The sequence below is a fragment of the Acinonyx jubatus genome, chromosome B3 (assembly GCF_027475565.1).
Source record: "Acinonyx jubatus isolate Ajub_Pintada_27869175 chromosome B3, VMU_Ajub_asm_v1.0, whole genome shotgun sequence".
In the NCBI taxonomy this organism is placed as follows: Eukaryota; Metazoa; Chordata; class Mammalia; order Carnivora; family Felidae; genus Acinonyx; species Acinonyx jubatus.
In genome coordinates this window covers 63,206,224-63,222,441 of record NC_069386.1, presented here as the reverse complement: position 1 = coordinate 63,222,441, position 16,218 = coordinate 63,206,224, and the positions used below count along the sequence as shown (strand labels likewise).

At 38.3% G+C, this 16,218-nt stretch overlaps 1 protein-coding gene across 1 annotated transcript in view; it reads left to right on the top strand.

Moving 5' to 3' along the window:
• The first annotated feature begins 239 nt into the window (after nucleotides 1-239).
• FAM98B (family with sequence similarity 98 member B) overlaps nucleotides 240-16,218 on the top strand; it is a 37,222-nt gene continuing 21,243 nt past the window's right edge. Inside the window, exons 1-3 of the mRNA XM_027066910.2 lie at nucleotides 240-393; nucleotides 8,387-8,532; nucleotides 9,640-9,774. Coding sequence (XP_026922711.2) covers nucleotides 323-393; nucleotides 8,387-8,532; nucleotides 9,640-9,774 — 352 coding nt within the window. The 5' untranslated portion in view covers nucleotides 240-322. The remainder of the gene's footprint in view (nucleotides 394-8,386; nucleotides 8,533-9,639; nucleotides 9,775-16,218) is intronic.

Here is a 16,218-nt window from a genome sequence, read left to right as displayed (position 1 = left end):
ACTAAAAGGTCTGGAGTCTGATAGGTTGAGAACAACTTGGGTAGAATCACGATGTTTCCTAAGATTGATGTCAACACAGAAAAGAGCCAGCACAAAGAAATCTTTTTATTACTATAATTTACCGTAATTAAAAAAACTTCGCACTGTTACGTAAAGCGGTTTCAGGCACAGAGCTCCGATTGCCTCCGGCCGGAACGGTTACGCCCCCACTCAGCGGCGCTCCTAAGCAGTCCTGGCGGAGACTCCACCCGGAACTTTGGCGCCGTGACGCAGGTTTCCGGCGGGCTTCTTAGAGCGCCGAACAGCGTTGGGCCAAAGGACCATGAGAGGGCCGGAGTCGGGTCCCGAACCTACGATGGAAGGGGACGTGTTGGACACCTTGGAGGCGCTGGGGTGAGTATTCCCAGGGACGCCCTCCCCTGAAAACGTAAAGCTCTCCCTCCGTTTGGCCGCTGGGGTCTCCTCCCCGTGGGCCTCTGCTGGGCGCGGGCAGCTGGGTGGAGGCCTTCCCAGCCGTGCTCCCGCCGGCGCCGACGGAGTTAAGAGGGAGGCGGGAGAGAAATCCGTTTGAGGGGTGGAGCGGGGCCGGCGAGCTGGGGCGCGTGGCCCCCTCTTCCAAACTCTTGGCCCCGAAACTCCGCAGCCGGGCCCCGCGGCGTTGGCGCGGAGCAGCCAGGTTAGCGGCAGCCTCGCCGAGGAGCGTGTCCCTGCGCCGCGGCTGGTATTTTTGTTGACGTAGTGGTCGCGCCCCGGAGCGATGGGTGCTGGAACCCCAGCTGCGGCTGGGGACTGTTGTCCCTACGATGTACAACCTGTGGCTTAATGAGGGTTCGGGAGCGAATCTCCTGCTTCCTTGACCGGAGAAAGTGTCTTTAAGTTGGTGTGGGTCCATTCATTCTACCGTTTCATCCGTTCGTTTAACATACGGCCGTAGTGTTAATACGTATTAATTAACGCATGTTTATGTGCTAAGGCAGAGGAAAAAGACCGTTTTCAGATTACTAGTAGCTCACATAGTTGGGGCTACAAAGAGTCTACTGGAATTTACAATTCAGGATACTAAGTGCCATGAGAACTCCTAGAATGATGTTAATGCTTTGAAGCACGGGGATCATGAGGTGCAAAGTCTCCCTCAGCCTCATCCTGTTTTTACTCCCAGCTGTTGTCCGTATCCCAAACTACCTTGCCCCGTGTATTTATCCTCCCTCGCAGTGCCCCCACCTCCTCCCGCTCCAGGAAGTCAGGCGCCTTACCTGTCTTGTTCCCATCAACGTCCTACAGTGGCGGCCTGTACAATAAATTACGGTTCGATGAATGGGTAAATGAAAAAAAGTTCAAGAAAGAGAATGCACAGAGATAGAGATAGGGCCAGATAGTTGGGAGTCAAAAAATACTCCTTACTTAAATTGAGAGATTGGAACCATCTGCGCAGTTGTTTGCCCTGCCACGTGCTGGAGTTTCTTGAAGGGGATAGGCTGTGTCTTTGCAGTTCTATTGTGAAGCTTGAAACCTCCACCGACTTTATTATTATTATTTTTTTCTAAAACTGCACTTGCTCTTCTGTCAGTTGCTTCATTTGGACCCCAGTAATACCTACTTGGCAATGTCACAGAGCCTTGCACTTCGTAGATCGGAATAAATGTTTGTCAAATGAAAGAACTGAGTCAGATTATTTAAGGGGTATTTTTACTCTGTGAAATCTCTTGGAAATTTTCACTTAATTTGGTTACAGAAGTAGCCAAAACAAGAAGTTAAAATACTTACTAGAAGTGTGTAGGCCCCAAATAGTTTGAGATCCTGAGTACTCCAGATAAAAATAGTATGATTATGTGAATAGTTTATGAAAAAGAGAAAGTCAGTGCTTTTTTTCTCTTCCTTCATTCCTTTAATTGTGCCTATTATAGGTGTTTTGAAAAATTAAGTTTGCTATAACCTTGACTTTCATCAAGGAAAACTAGTTTCAGATTATTCAATATGGAAAATAAAAGTTTACGTATGTTAGAACTGATTTTTCCTGGAATATGTGAGGACATGATTTTGAAGTTTGAGTTTTCTTACAATGATAATGAAATACAGAAAGCAGTTTTTACTTAAAATGTGTGTTGTAATTGAGCACTAGGTTTTAAAATATCCGTGTAGATTGTGAATAATGCATTTTCTGTTGTGTTTAAAACACTGAGGGTATCAGTGAAGGTACTTTATCAAGTAAAATTAGAAATTAAAGGGAGGAATTAAAAGGGAAAATCTATGTGAAAGAACAGTTCGGTGATATACTGAAAAGTGGGTAGGAATAACTGTTTCCTCATGAGTTCAAGCTCATGATTTCAGAGTTCTTTTTTAGTTTTGACAGTCTGATTTTGTAGAGTAGATCTCAGCCCTGGTTGTACATCAGAATCATGTATGGAGCTTGTGAAATAAAATGTTCCAGGCTGTTATGTACCAGACTGACTGGATCATGATCTTCCAGGGTGCATACAGGCATGCATATTTTGAAAAAGCTTCACAGCTTATTTGAGAATCACCATTATGGAAGGGGGTTTATTTCAAATATTTACTGATCACAACTCTGTGTTGCACCTTGTTCTGAGAAGTCGGTGGTGAGCAAAATAGAATTGAGCCCTGTCCGGGTGGACAGTCCAGTGGAGAAACAGACGTGATCACACAAACATGATAAACTGTATTAAATGCTTTAAAGGAAAAAAAGGGTGGCATAACATGACAGGAGGACCTATGTAAGGGCAGGATAGGAGCAGGACAGGAGTAAGCTAGGTGAAGTTGGATGGGAAAGGAGAACAAGGGTGTCCTTAAAGCGAGAACAAAATAATGGAAGACCCTGAAGTGGAAAGAAGCTTGCTGTATTGTTTGGAGGGCAGAGAGCAAGGGCCAAGATAGTGGAAAATTGGATTGAAGAGTTAGATGAGGACCAAGGCATGCAACACTTTTTAGGCTGTGTTCTGGATTTTGTTCTTTGTCGTAACAGCAGTGGGGCATGATTGAAGGATTTTAAATAAAAAGGGGAGAGAACAGATGTCCAGTTTCAAGAGTTACCTCAGTAAGGTGGAGAATGGATGGGAGAATTTAGTTAATAGTCAAGACAAGAAGTGATGGGTGCTTTGTGGAAGTGGATATGGAAAGAAGTGCACTGCAGAACTTAGTGGTTGCTTGGATATTGGAACTGAAGAACATGATGGTATCAATGACTCATTTCTTCAGTAAGTATTTATTGAACCAAAATGAAAGGATGCACCTTGGAATCTAAATTGGACAGGGAAGAAAATGAAGACAGCAGAGAGCTAGTCAATACAGAGATTATGGAGGGACCAATGGAATGGAGGTAGAGATGAGATCCAAGAATAGTTGTCAGTGAGTGGTCAAAAGGGCAAGCCCAAGGATAGGTAGTAGGTTGTAGTTGAATTAATGATTTTGCAGGTGGAGTAGTTCCCAGTGATGGTAAGGTCTAAGGGGTGGCTCACTGACATGAAGTGGCAAAGGTCGGAAAAGACAAAGTTCAGGAATTAGAGCTGAGGTTATCATATAGGGTATACATACAGATCAATGGCAGAAATAGGGATGGAGAGGAAAACTGAGAGCAGGGAATTTTGGAGAGTGTCCAAACAATTAATAGGTGAAAACCACAAGAGAAAGAGGGTGGCAAATCTGACTGGCCTGAACCTAGAGAGACCAGGAATATTTATAAGATGATGGGGAAGCAGTGATATGGATGCTGTTTGGGGAAGCAAAAAGGACAGAAACCTTACCATCTGCTCCTGAAGAACTTGAGAGTAAAATCACCAAAGCTAGAGGTGGCAGGGATAATCTTTCTGAGAAGAGAGGGACAGTGTAGGAGAGTTGTTGTTCATGGATGAAACTTAGTGTAAGAGTCTGGGATGCAGGAAGTGGAGAGCTGGATTAGAGGCAAGCCAGTAGGGTGTGTAAATGATAGGGGGAAGGAAAGGTTCTCATACTGTATATGTTGGCTGATGGAAAAGAGAAAGTAAATTAGGCAGTGGCTGTGTATTTGTGGAGGTTTGCCAATGGCCTTAATGGACTTGAAGATTTGGATCACCCAGATTGAAGCAGGGCCAGACCAGCAACTGTGGGGAAGTCTAGGCTTAGGGGAGGTGTCCCCAGTGTTTGGAATAATAGCACTTTCTTAATTACATAAAAATACATAGAACAAACTAAGAGCATATAATAATCCCTATCGTATAGGATATTGTGGCAATTAAATGAGGTAATTAAATTAAATACATAAAGCACACAGCACTGGCCTACCATAAGAGCAGTTTGTGGTATTACTACTAAAACTGTGATTATTATTAGTCAGTTTGGTTAAATGCACGTTTTCTTGTTTTTATTTTTTACCTCATGTGATGAGCTGAGGCATTGAGATTTATGGTTTTTTTCTCTTCTAAATTATTTTTGATGATTTAAAAAGTTTTAACTGAATTTTATAAGTGGCATATCAGTTAAAAATAATTTATCACCAATGATATGAATTAATTAAATTTATTTAAGAGTTTATGATTATTTCTTTACTGCAGAATTGCAAGCAAGTAGGGGGAAAGAAGATGTTTACTATTCAATCTCACTAAGAGGCACTGTAAGATCTGGAGGAAAGGTAACATATGGAGGAACCAGTCTTGCCTATAGGAACAGGGGCAGTGGTCTAGTCCTAGCTCTGCCTTTACTTGGCTGCATCACCTGGCCAGGTTATTTGCTTAGTTTCCTTATTAGTATAGACAGAAGTGTGACTTCATGTGGAGTGTGTGGGTTCAAATCTGGATTTAAATCCTAGAGTCATCACCTAGTTACTTCTGATCCTATAGAATTGAGATAATGCTGACTCCAAAGCATTACTGTAAAGGCTAAATGATTTATGAATAAATATAATTATCAATATCTGTACCGTATATCTATCTATGTTTGCCTATTACTGTGCCTAGCCTGCTACTTAAGGCAGGTACCTTAACCTCATTAGGCCTTAATTTTTTAATTTTTATTTGGGGTGGGGAGGGGCAGAGAGAAGAGAGAGAGTCTTGAGCAGACTCTGCCCATTGTGGAACCTGATGCAGGGCTTGATCCCATGACCCTGAGATCTTGACCTGAGCCGAAATCAAGAGTGAGATGCCCAACGGACTGAGCTACCCAGGTGTCCAAAGCCTTAATTTCTTACCTGCAAAATGGGGATTTGAAAATACCTTCATGAGCTCTGACCAGAGAATTCAGAGAAAAAGATGCGCAAATGGCCTTTAAACATATGAAAAGATGTACAGCCTTGCTTTTAAGAGAAATGTAAATTAAAACTATATTGAGATACCAGATGGTCAAAAATCTGAATGTTTGACAACTTTGGTGAGTTGTGTGGGAATGGGTACTCTTACACCTTGATGGTACAGCCCTTGTAGAGGAATATTTAATAATATCTAGCAAAGTTAGATATCCATTTACCCATTGACCCAACAGTCTGACCTCTAGAAATCTATCGCAGGTAAAAACTGACAAAAATTTGCTAAATGTTTCTTCTCTCTCTCTTTTTTTTTAATGTTCATTTTTGAGAGAGAGCTAGAGAGCCAGTGCAAGTGGGGGAGAGGCAGACAGAGCAGGACACAGGATTCCAAGTGGGCTCTGCGCATTAACAGCAGCGAGCCCTATGTGAGGCTTGAACTCATGAACTGTGAAATCGTGACCTGAGCTGAAGTCAGATGCTCAATTGACTGAGCCACCCAGATGCATCCCAAATTTTTTCTGATAGCACAATACTACAAATAACCCAAATGTCCTTAACTGGGGGCCTAGTACTCCTGACAGTGGAGCACTATATAACTGTAAAATAATTGGGCAGTGTCTCTGCTGATCTCCAGTACAGTTGACCCTTTAACAACATGGATTTGAACTGTATGGGTCCACGTGTACATGGACTTTTTTCAAAAAAATATATGTATAATACTGTAAAACTCCTATGATTTTTTTTTTAGCTTGCTTTATTGTAAGAATATGTATGTGATACATAATAACATACCAAGTACGTGTTAGTTGGCTTTTTATATTATTAGTAAAGCTTCCAGTTAGCAGTAGGCTATTAGTAGTTATGTTTTTCAGGAGTCCAAAGTTATATGCAGGGTTAGGATTGGCACCCCTAGCTCCTTGTTTTTGGGTCTGCTATATATGTAAATGTATGTGTATGAGTGTGTATGTGTTTAAAGCAAGGAATAGGACAGTGTGTAGTAGACTGCCTTTACCTAAAAAAGTATATATACGTTTATATTTTAAAACATTATGGAATGACCACCCCTAATAAACATGCACGGGAAGGAAGGAACAGAGTAGAGGGAACAAGATTAAGATTGCAAGCTAAGTTTGTTGAATATTCCTGGTTTTCTAAATTAGACTTTGAAATAATGTACATGTTTTACATAATTATAAAGCAAAAGTAAATAAAATGAAATCAAAGCAAGAAAAATTGCTGAAAATTGAAAGCAAAATGAAACAAATGTTTACCAGTATATGGAGTAGGTGGTTTCATCCCATGGAAAGGGATTGTTTTTTCCTACATCCTTACTGGAATATATTCTTTTTTGTTTCAGCTTATTTATTTATTTTTAATTTTTTTTATTTATTATTTTTGAGAGAGTGAGCAGGGAAGGAGCAGAGAGAGAGAGAATCCGAAGCTGGCTCTGTGCTGACAGCAGAGAGCCTGATGGGGGCTGCAACTCATGAACCATGAGATCATGACCTGAGCCAAAGCCAGCCACTTAACTGACTGAGCCACCCAAGTGCCCTTAGTTTATTTATTTATTTTGAGGTGGACAGAGAAGAGAGCATGCGCGAGTGTGAAAGGGGGAGAGAGAGAATCCCAAGCAGACTCTGTACCAGCAGCACTGAGCCTGATGTGGGGCTTGAACTCACTGAGATCACAACCTGAGCCAGAACCAAGAGTTGGACGCTTAACTGACTGAGCCACTCAGGTGCCCCTTAATAGAATATATTCTAAAGATAAAAAAAATTGTTTTCAGTAATTTTATTGTTAGTTGTTTGATTTTCCCATTCTGAAGCTATCTGTAAATCTATTTTTATGTGTAGTAGGATTCTGTAAATGTCATTACAAACCAGAATTTCATTCTGAGAGATAATAGAAATGTAAAACAGAGTAAGTAAATATCCTACAATTCTAAATTTGAATTAGAAATAGCAATGTGAACTCCTGATGTAATTTCTCTTAAAAAGATACATATACAATGACTTACCTTTAGTATCAGATTGTGTACTCTTAAGTATGATTAAAAAGAATCAGGGCTTTTTGGAGAAATGGCCAATTACAGGTATAGGGCAGGAACATCTTGTCATAGAAAGCAAGGAAAGAATTCAGAGAATACAGGGAATAAAAGGATTCCGTGGCCAATATGAATGGGCTCCCACTAAGCAGAGGTAGGACAATTTAAGTATCCATACATGCATGCATGCATGCATACATACATACATACATACATACATAAGTGGCAGTGGTTTAAATTTAAATATGTTAAAATCTAAAAGTTTATAATGGAAAAAAAATAGTTGCAGGAAGAACAATAAAAGTAGAAAACTGGTATATAATTCAGTGAAGTTAATATATAAAATTAGAAAATTTTAGGTTTATTCAAATACATTTTGTAGCAGTGTTTAAAAGTACAAAATTATAAAATAAATGGTTTAGGTTAAAATGATCTCATACGCAGGTCCTTTTCAGTTTTAATTTTTTAATTTAAAATTTGCATCTGGGTGGCTGGGTGACTCAGTCAGTTAAATTTCTGACTTCTGCTCAGGTCATGGTGTCCAGGTTAGTGAGTTCGAGTTCTGCCTTGGATGAGCCCCGCTTCTCTCCCTCCCCCTCCCCCCTCCCTCTCCCTGTCTCCATCTCTCTGAGCTTTGTGGGATTCTGTGTTTCTGCCCCTCGCTCACTTGGTCTCTCTCAAAAAATAAAATAAAATTTGTGTCTGTTCTTTTTTTGCTAAAATTTTTTTTGCTTATTTTGTAACTAGTATATGGTTATTAGACTGCTCTATTTGACTTTGTGTTAGTTGTAATATTTATCTTAAAATTGGTTAATAATGTTACTAAAACATGATAAAATGTTGACAAAAAGCCAAATGCCAATTAAATAGGGCAGAAATTGGCAAACCATGTCTATAACAGACCTAATAGTAATTTTAGGCTTTGCTGACCATACTATCAACTCTGCAGTTGCAACATGAAAGCAGCCAGAGATAGTTTGTAAATGGATACATTTATTGGCTATGTTCCAGTAAAACTTTATTTATAAAAATAGGCCCCAGGCCTTGATATATAGAGTGCTACCAGTTTGGTTTTTTTTTTTTTTTTACACCTTTTACGTCTTTCTTTCTAGGTACAAGGGACCACTGTTAGAAGAGCAAGCCCTTTCCAAGGCAGCAGAGGGTGGACTGTCTTCGCCTGAATTTTCAGAGCTCTGTGTTTGGTTAGGCTCTCAGATAAAATCATTGTGCAACTTGGAAGAAAGTATCACTTCAGCTGGTATTGCCATTGTATTTTGTTTTTCTGTGGTAGTAAAATGAAATGATGGCTTATGATTTATAGTTTTACCTGCAATGTGCCTGCAAAGAAAAATCAGTAACATTATGAAGAACTGCAGTATGTGAAACTGAATACCTTTGGGTTAAATTTTATAGTAATTCAAAATTGGTTCTTAAATTTATATAAGATTATAAACAACAACTGTTTACGATCTTAACCTTAGTATCATTCTTCAGAGAAAGTAGAGTCTGAATCTGATTATTTAAAAGGTTAAATTTTTGAATATTGCTTACTTTGAATTTAGGTTTTGTTTTTGTTGTTAAGGTACATGTAATTCCTAATTTAAATTGAATTACCCTGCCTGTAATTCAGGACATGGATTCACGTAGAAATACTTCTCTAAAAAACTCCTGTGCTAGATCAGAAATGTTTGTTTGTTACTGTCTTGGTAACTGGAGTCCTTGTGGCTCTTTGGTGGAATTTCAGATAGCAAATTAAGATGAAAAATAAAAAATTATTGAGCAGTTGATAGGGTACAAAGTAACCTTCTCTTCTGGAGCTGTCCTTTTAAATTGTTTTCCTTTCTTGACAAATCCAGTAGAATTCCCTTGAAGCAAAGTAAAATTAGCTGAATTGAAAACATGTGGCACAAATTCATACATCATTAGATTATGAAAGAAAGATAAGCAGTGAAGCTCAAATGATTGCATTTTTTATCTGAATCCATAGAAATACAATAGAAATGCATCATTTGCTGTGAAGCCAGTTATTATAGTCACAGTAACACTTTCAGTATTTCATTTACTGACGTAAAATAGTTGCAGTTTATCTGCTTTGGTGGAAAGTCCATTGGAAAACAGGGATTGAAATATAAAAATACTTATGTCATGATTAGATACTTAAGTTCTTAAATTTAAGTGTTCCTTTTTTATGTAGAAATTGATTATCTATACCTAGGCATGGGGGTGTCACACATGTAAGGATTTTACGTCAAATTGAAAATTTTTAATTAAGTATAAAATTGAAATCAACTAGCGGTAGATTTTATAGTTTCAGATTATATGGTAAAATGTTCGGTAAGTGTTTTATGGTTTTTCTTTTTTAAAGGGAGAGATGATCTAGAAAGCTTCCAGCTTGAGATAAGTGGGTTTTTAAAAGAAATGGCATGTCCGTATTCTGTACTCATATCAGGAGATATTAAGGACCGTTTAAAAAAGAAGGATGACTGTTTGAAGCTTCTATGTAAGTTATCTTTCTTTGAACATTTAAACTCATGTGTTTGATGTGGTTTTTGTTACGTTCAAGATTTAGAAATTTGATTAATGAAGTTTTGGACATTTTGTATGTTAAAAAGATTTTAATATTTGACTTAAAATATGAAGCTGACTTAGCAATACTTACATAAATGTATAAATTCTAATGTGCTGAGATTTCTAACACTTAAGATTTATTTGGCCATTGTAGAATGCTGTGTTTGTGATTTACATACTGTTTTAGTAGTTTTTTCTTCATGTAATTCATCACTTAGCATTTATACCTACATGAATAGGTTGGTCATTTAGAGCCCTGTTTATTCTTAAAACTCTGAAACTAGGCAGTTAAGTGCATTATTAGATCTTGTTTTTAGTGCTAGGCATTGAATGAGAGTTGGTTCAAAAATATTTACTGATCTATTATTAAACTGGAAACTGCTCTAGGCACTAGGGTTATATCAGTTTTTAAAACGATTGTGCCCTCTGGCCATTTGAATTCTAGTGAGTGTGACCTGTTTTTGTCAGGGGTGAGTTTGGAATATAGATTACCCTATATCCAAACAATTACCACAACTAATCCATTTATTTGTATTGGGGTCCTTTAAACATTTTTAAAATTCAGTTAATTTCATGCTGTTTTCAAAGTTCTACAGACAGTGGTCATTTGAAAGAATTTTTCTAGCATCTGTTATTGAAGATTTCTGTTATTTCAGGTTGTACCATTTATAAAAAACTCCATGTGATATATTCCTCATAGGCTGTAGTGTTTGTTTAATTGGCGCAGAAATCGTAAGTGTTAAGTGGTGGTGATAGAAGTGTTGACATTTGAATTGCCTTGTATGGGTTGCAGGGGATAAAAATTATGTCGTTCCCCCCCTCCCCCCGCCTCCCAACACCCTTTTCTTATACTGTTTCCCCATCTTCCTCCCATTCAGTAGGAGTCACTGATTTAAGGAACCATTGTTAGTGATGGGAGAGCACAGTAACCCTTGGGGACAAAAAGGGAGCTGAGAAGCCTTGGCCCAGAGGAACATGGGCGCTCTGTCAGTGAGAACTGTGTGCTCTATTGTGTTTCCCTTTTTGCCTTATCTGCTGAAAATCTGAACAATAATAGCAACACAGGTTTCTGGTACAAGTAAAAATAAGGAGGTAAAAGAGAAATTGGTATAATTTTTTCTGATGATGAAAATGTATGCCTGGAAGATGGGGCAAAACAGAATTAGTGTTAAACAGGTACAGTATCAGTTAGGGAAGATAAAAATGTTTTTGAGTTGGGTGATGGTTGCCTACCAGTGCAAATATACTTAATGCTGTTGTATGTTTATAAATGGCATGGTAAATTTTATGTTATATGTTTAAAATTACATGTTCATCATAGAATTCTTACAAAGTATAGAGAATTGTTAAGAAGAAAATCATTGATAATCTCACTCCTCAGAATCATCAATTGTTTTTGGTGTTATTTTCTTTTCCTTCTCTTTTTCCTTTGTACACACACATGTAAGTAAGATTAAGAGCCTATTGTAGATGCAGCTCCTTGTCTTCCTCCTTCTCATTTAATGTATTGTGAGCATTTCCCCATCACTTAATATTTTTTTGGAAAGAATAAATGGCTACAGAGCATTCTATGCTATGGACATAACATTTTTGTACAATGGGTGTTTAGATTCTTTTCTATTTTTAATTCATTGTTCATGTTTTTGGCTACTTTTACTTAAAGATTATAAACATTTAAAAATAAACTCTAGGTATATATTACCATATTTTGTTCCAGAGTTGTTACACCAGTTCACAGTCTTACCACCATCTCTTCTGTCTTTGTCTTGACTCTGTGTTTAAAACGTAATGATGCAGTAAGTCTCTTCATACTTTTCTTGCAGTGTTTGCAACATGTATAAAACATAAAGGGCCAAAGTCCTTAGTATGTGAAGAGCTTTCATAAATCCAGAAGAAAAAGATAAAAGCTCAGTGGAAAAATGCGTAAAGTACGAAATAAATGAACTGGCACTCCACAGAAAAAAGTTTTTAAAAAATTGCTTCTAATCATGAAAAGATGTATCACTCAAAGAGTTACAAAAATAAAATGACAGGATACCATTTTTCACTTAACAGACAAGTAAATAACAAAAAGTAAAAAAAATGTGATGAAACAAATTTGGGGGAATATGCATCCTCATATACTGTTAGGCATTACAATGTGAGAGAATAACTGTTAGAACAGTTTTTTATTTTATTTTATATATTTTATTTCACTTAATTATTTGAGGGCAAATTCTCAATATCACAATTAAAATTCACCTACCTTTTAACTCAGAAATCCCGTAACTAGGAATACATATTTATCTCCCTAAGTGTATGCAGATATATGAAGAAGGTGTTCATTATGGCATTATTCATAGTAGTTAAATAGAAATGGTATATCTTTGCAGTGGTGCCACTATATAGCCATTAGATTGAAAATAGATCAAATGTGATTATATGGAATGATTTCTGAGATGTATTGGTAAGTTTTAAAAATATATACGGATATGTGCAGTACACTCGTTTATATAGAAGAAACAAAAGCATGTAGATGGTAGATATGCATTCTCAATGTACATACACATATGCCTAAAATGATATCCCAGACATTAATGTTGATTGCCTTTGGAGAAGGGGAATCTGAAGATCTGTGGTGGGAAGAAGACTTTTCACTGTATTGTTTACCATCTGCATGGATTAGCCTTTTAAATACTAGACTGAACTCTTGTTTGTAGTATTACATAGAGCACGTTCCCAGAGAACAAAGGCAGACCAGCTTAGATTCTGTCCAGAGTACACATTTTTGAAGAACTGGTGATCTGTTTGAATGAAGTTTTGAAATCAGAGGGACCTTGGCATAGTCTTCATAAGTACAGTTTGATACATACTGTCTTAACTTTTTGTGAGCTCCTTAGACTATCATGTGTAGATTGCAGGGAAAAGTCTTTAAATCAGTGGCTCTCAATCCTGCCTGCCCATGAGAATCACCTTGGGTCTAACATCATACGCATACTTAACTCCTACTGGTTCAGAATCTGCTGGTTCAGAATCTTTGAGGGTGGGAGATGTTGTGTGTTCATTTCCAGACCACTGCAGTAAAGTGAATATCACAGTAAAGCGAATCAAATTAATTTTTTGGTTTCCCAGTAATATATATTGGGTTACCCCAGTAAATATAAAAGTTACATTTACAGTATACTGCAGTTTTTTTAAGTGTGCAGTAGCATTATGTCTGAAAAAAACCCAATGAACACTAATTAAAAAATACTTTATTCCAAAAAAATGCCAGCCATCATTCAACTTTCAGTAAGTTGTAATCTTTTGCTGCTAGAGGGTCTTGACTCTATCTGCCAATGGCCTCTGATCGATCATGTTGGTGGTTGCTCAGGGTTGGGGTGGCTGTGGCAATTGCTTAAAACAAGGCAACAGCGAAGTGTGCTGCATGAGTGGACTCTTTTACAAACATTTTCTCTATAAAATGCGATGCTGTTTGATAGCATTTTACCCACAGTAGAACTTCTTTCAAAATTGGAGTCCATCTTCTCAAACCCTGCTGCTTTATCAACTAAATTTATGGAATATTCTAAATCTCTTGTTGTCATTTCAACAATCTTCACAGTATTTCACCATGGGAAGATTCCATCTCAAGTTATCATTTTCTTATCCATCTCGTCATCTGTTGCGGTTTGTCATGAGATTGTAGCAGTTCAGTCACATCTTCAGTTCTGCTTCTAGTTCCCTTGCTGTTCCCACGACATCTGCAGTCTTCAGCCTTCAAAGCCATCCATAAGGTTCAGAGTCACCTTTTTCCAGACTCCCGTTAATGTTGGTATTTTGATCTCTTTCCTTGAATCATAACTGTTCTTAATGACATCTAGAGTAACGAATCCTTTCCAGAAGGTTTTCAATTTACTTTGCCTGGATCATCAGAGGAATCACTATGGCAGCTGTAGCCTTAAAGATTATATTTCATAAATAGTAAGACTTAAAAGTCACAATTACTCCTTGATCTGTGGGCTGCAGAATGGATATTGTGTCAGCAGACATGAAAACAGCATTAATCTCATTGTACATTTCTACGAGAGCCCTTGGGTGCATTGTCCATGAGCAGTCGTATTTTGAAGGAAATCTTTTCTTTTGAATAGTAGGTCTCAACAGTGGGCTTAAAATAGTCAATAAACCATGCTGTAAATGGATGTGCTTTCACCCAGGTTTTGTTGTTCTATTCATACAGCACGGGCACAGTAGGTGTAGCATAGTTCTTAAGGGTCCTATGATTGTTACAGTGGTAAATGAGCATTGGCTTCAAGTCCCCAACTGCATTAGCCCCTAACAAGAGGATCAGCCTGTCCTTTGAAGCCAGGTATTGATTTCTCTCTAACTATGAAAAATCCTACATAGCATCTTTCAATAGAAGGCTGTTTCATCTGCACTGAAAATCTGTTGTTTAGTGTAGCCACCTTCATTAATTGTCTTAGCTACGTCTTCTGGATAGATATCCAGGGTAGCTTCCTGCAACTTCTATATCACACTTGTTGCTTCACCTTGTACTTCATGCTGTGGAGACACCTTTTTTCCTTAAACTTCATGAATCAACCTCTGCTAGCTTCAAATTTAAACTTCTTTTCTGCAGATTCTTCACCTTTGTTAGCCTTCATAGAATTGAAGGGCATTAGGGCCTTGCTCTGGATTAGATTGGCTTAAGGAATGTTGTAGCTGGATTTGATCTTCTATTCACACCACTAAAATTTTCTCCATATCAGCAGTCAGGCTGTTGCACCTTCTTATTCGTGTGTTCACTGGAGTAGCACTTTTTTTAATCTCCTTCAAAAATTACCAAAATGAGCGGGGACGGACGCCTTGGTAGCTCAGTTAAGTGTCCAACTCTTAATTTTGGCTCAGGTCATGATCTCACAGTTCAGTTCATGAGAGTAAGCTCCGCGCTGTCAGTGCCAAGCCCGCTTGGGATTCTTTTTCTCCTTCCCTCTCTGGCCCCTCCTGTGCCCATGCCCCCTCCTTCTCCCTCCATCCCTCTGTCTTTCCCTTCACCCCCCACCCAAATAAATAATAAGCTTAAAAAAAAAAACCAAAATGTGACGCAGGGATACAAAGTGACCAGTGTTGGAAAAATGGCAATGGCACTGATAGACTTGTTCAGCACAGTGTTGCCACAAACCCTCAATTTGTAAAAACGCAATCATTTGTGAAGTGTAGTGAAGTGCAGTAAAACTACTTTTAAACAGTTTCTCAGATATTTCTCAGGTGAAGTTGAAACTACTGTATTGTGGGGTGTGTAGGTAGTATGTGTGCATAACTTTATTTATTTAAAAAAATTTTTAGCATTTATTTTTGAGAGACAGAGACAGAGCCAGAACGTGAGTGGGGGACGGGCAGAGAAAGAGGGAGACAGAATCCTAAGCAGGCTTGGATGTCAGCTGTGCTGACAGCTCAGAGCCTGATGCGGGGCTCAAACCCACATACCGTGAGATCATGACCTGAGCTGAAGTCAGATGCTTCACTGACTGAGCCACCTAGGTACCCCTGTGTGCGCGTGACTTTAAACAAAATTCAGTATTTTAAACACTATAGAATTTAAAACAAAACTATAATCATGTAAGAGTTTTAAGTAATTTGCTTAAATATGGCTATTGAAAGGATTAAATGACATGGCAGTGAAGGGACTTGTGAACGGGGGGGGGGGGGGGGGGGGTGGTGGTCTATTCTAAAGGCCAATGGTTATTCAAACCACTCTGTCAGCTTATAGGTGGTTAGAGCTAACATTCTCCCCTGGGTTGAGCACTCTGTTCATATGAGAAAATATTTTCACTTTTACACTTATACGTTCTTAAATTGTTGATTTACTACTGGTAGGTCTCTCCTACTAGACTTTAAATTCTGCAGTAGGTACTATCCCATTTTTTAAAAGTTTCCTCCTGCCCTCTTTAATTTGTCTTTGTGATAAGAATACTTAACATAATGGTCTACCCTCTTAGCAAATTAAAAAAAAATTTTTTTTTTTTAATGTTTATTTTTGAGAGACAGAGCATGAGCAGGGGAGGGGCAGAGAGAGAGACACACAGAATCTGAAGCAGGCTTCAGGCTCTGAGCTGTCAGTGCAGGATCCGATGCAGGACTCGAACTCCAGAACTGTGACATCATGACTTGAGCTGAAGTCAGAAGCTTAGCCGACTAAGCCACCCAGGCATCCCCTTAGCAAATTTTTAAGTATATGATACAGTATTATTGTTAACTAGTCACTTTCCTATAAAGTTGGTCTCTGGGACTAAATCATCTTGTATAATTGACCAAAATTTATCAGACTTTGCTTGTGAGGACTCTGCCAAGTCCTTCTGATTTGAAAGCTTCATTAAAACAGATCACCTGTTTTTCAGAAATTTATATTTGATAACTT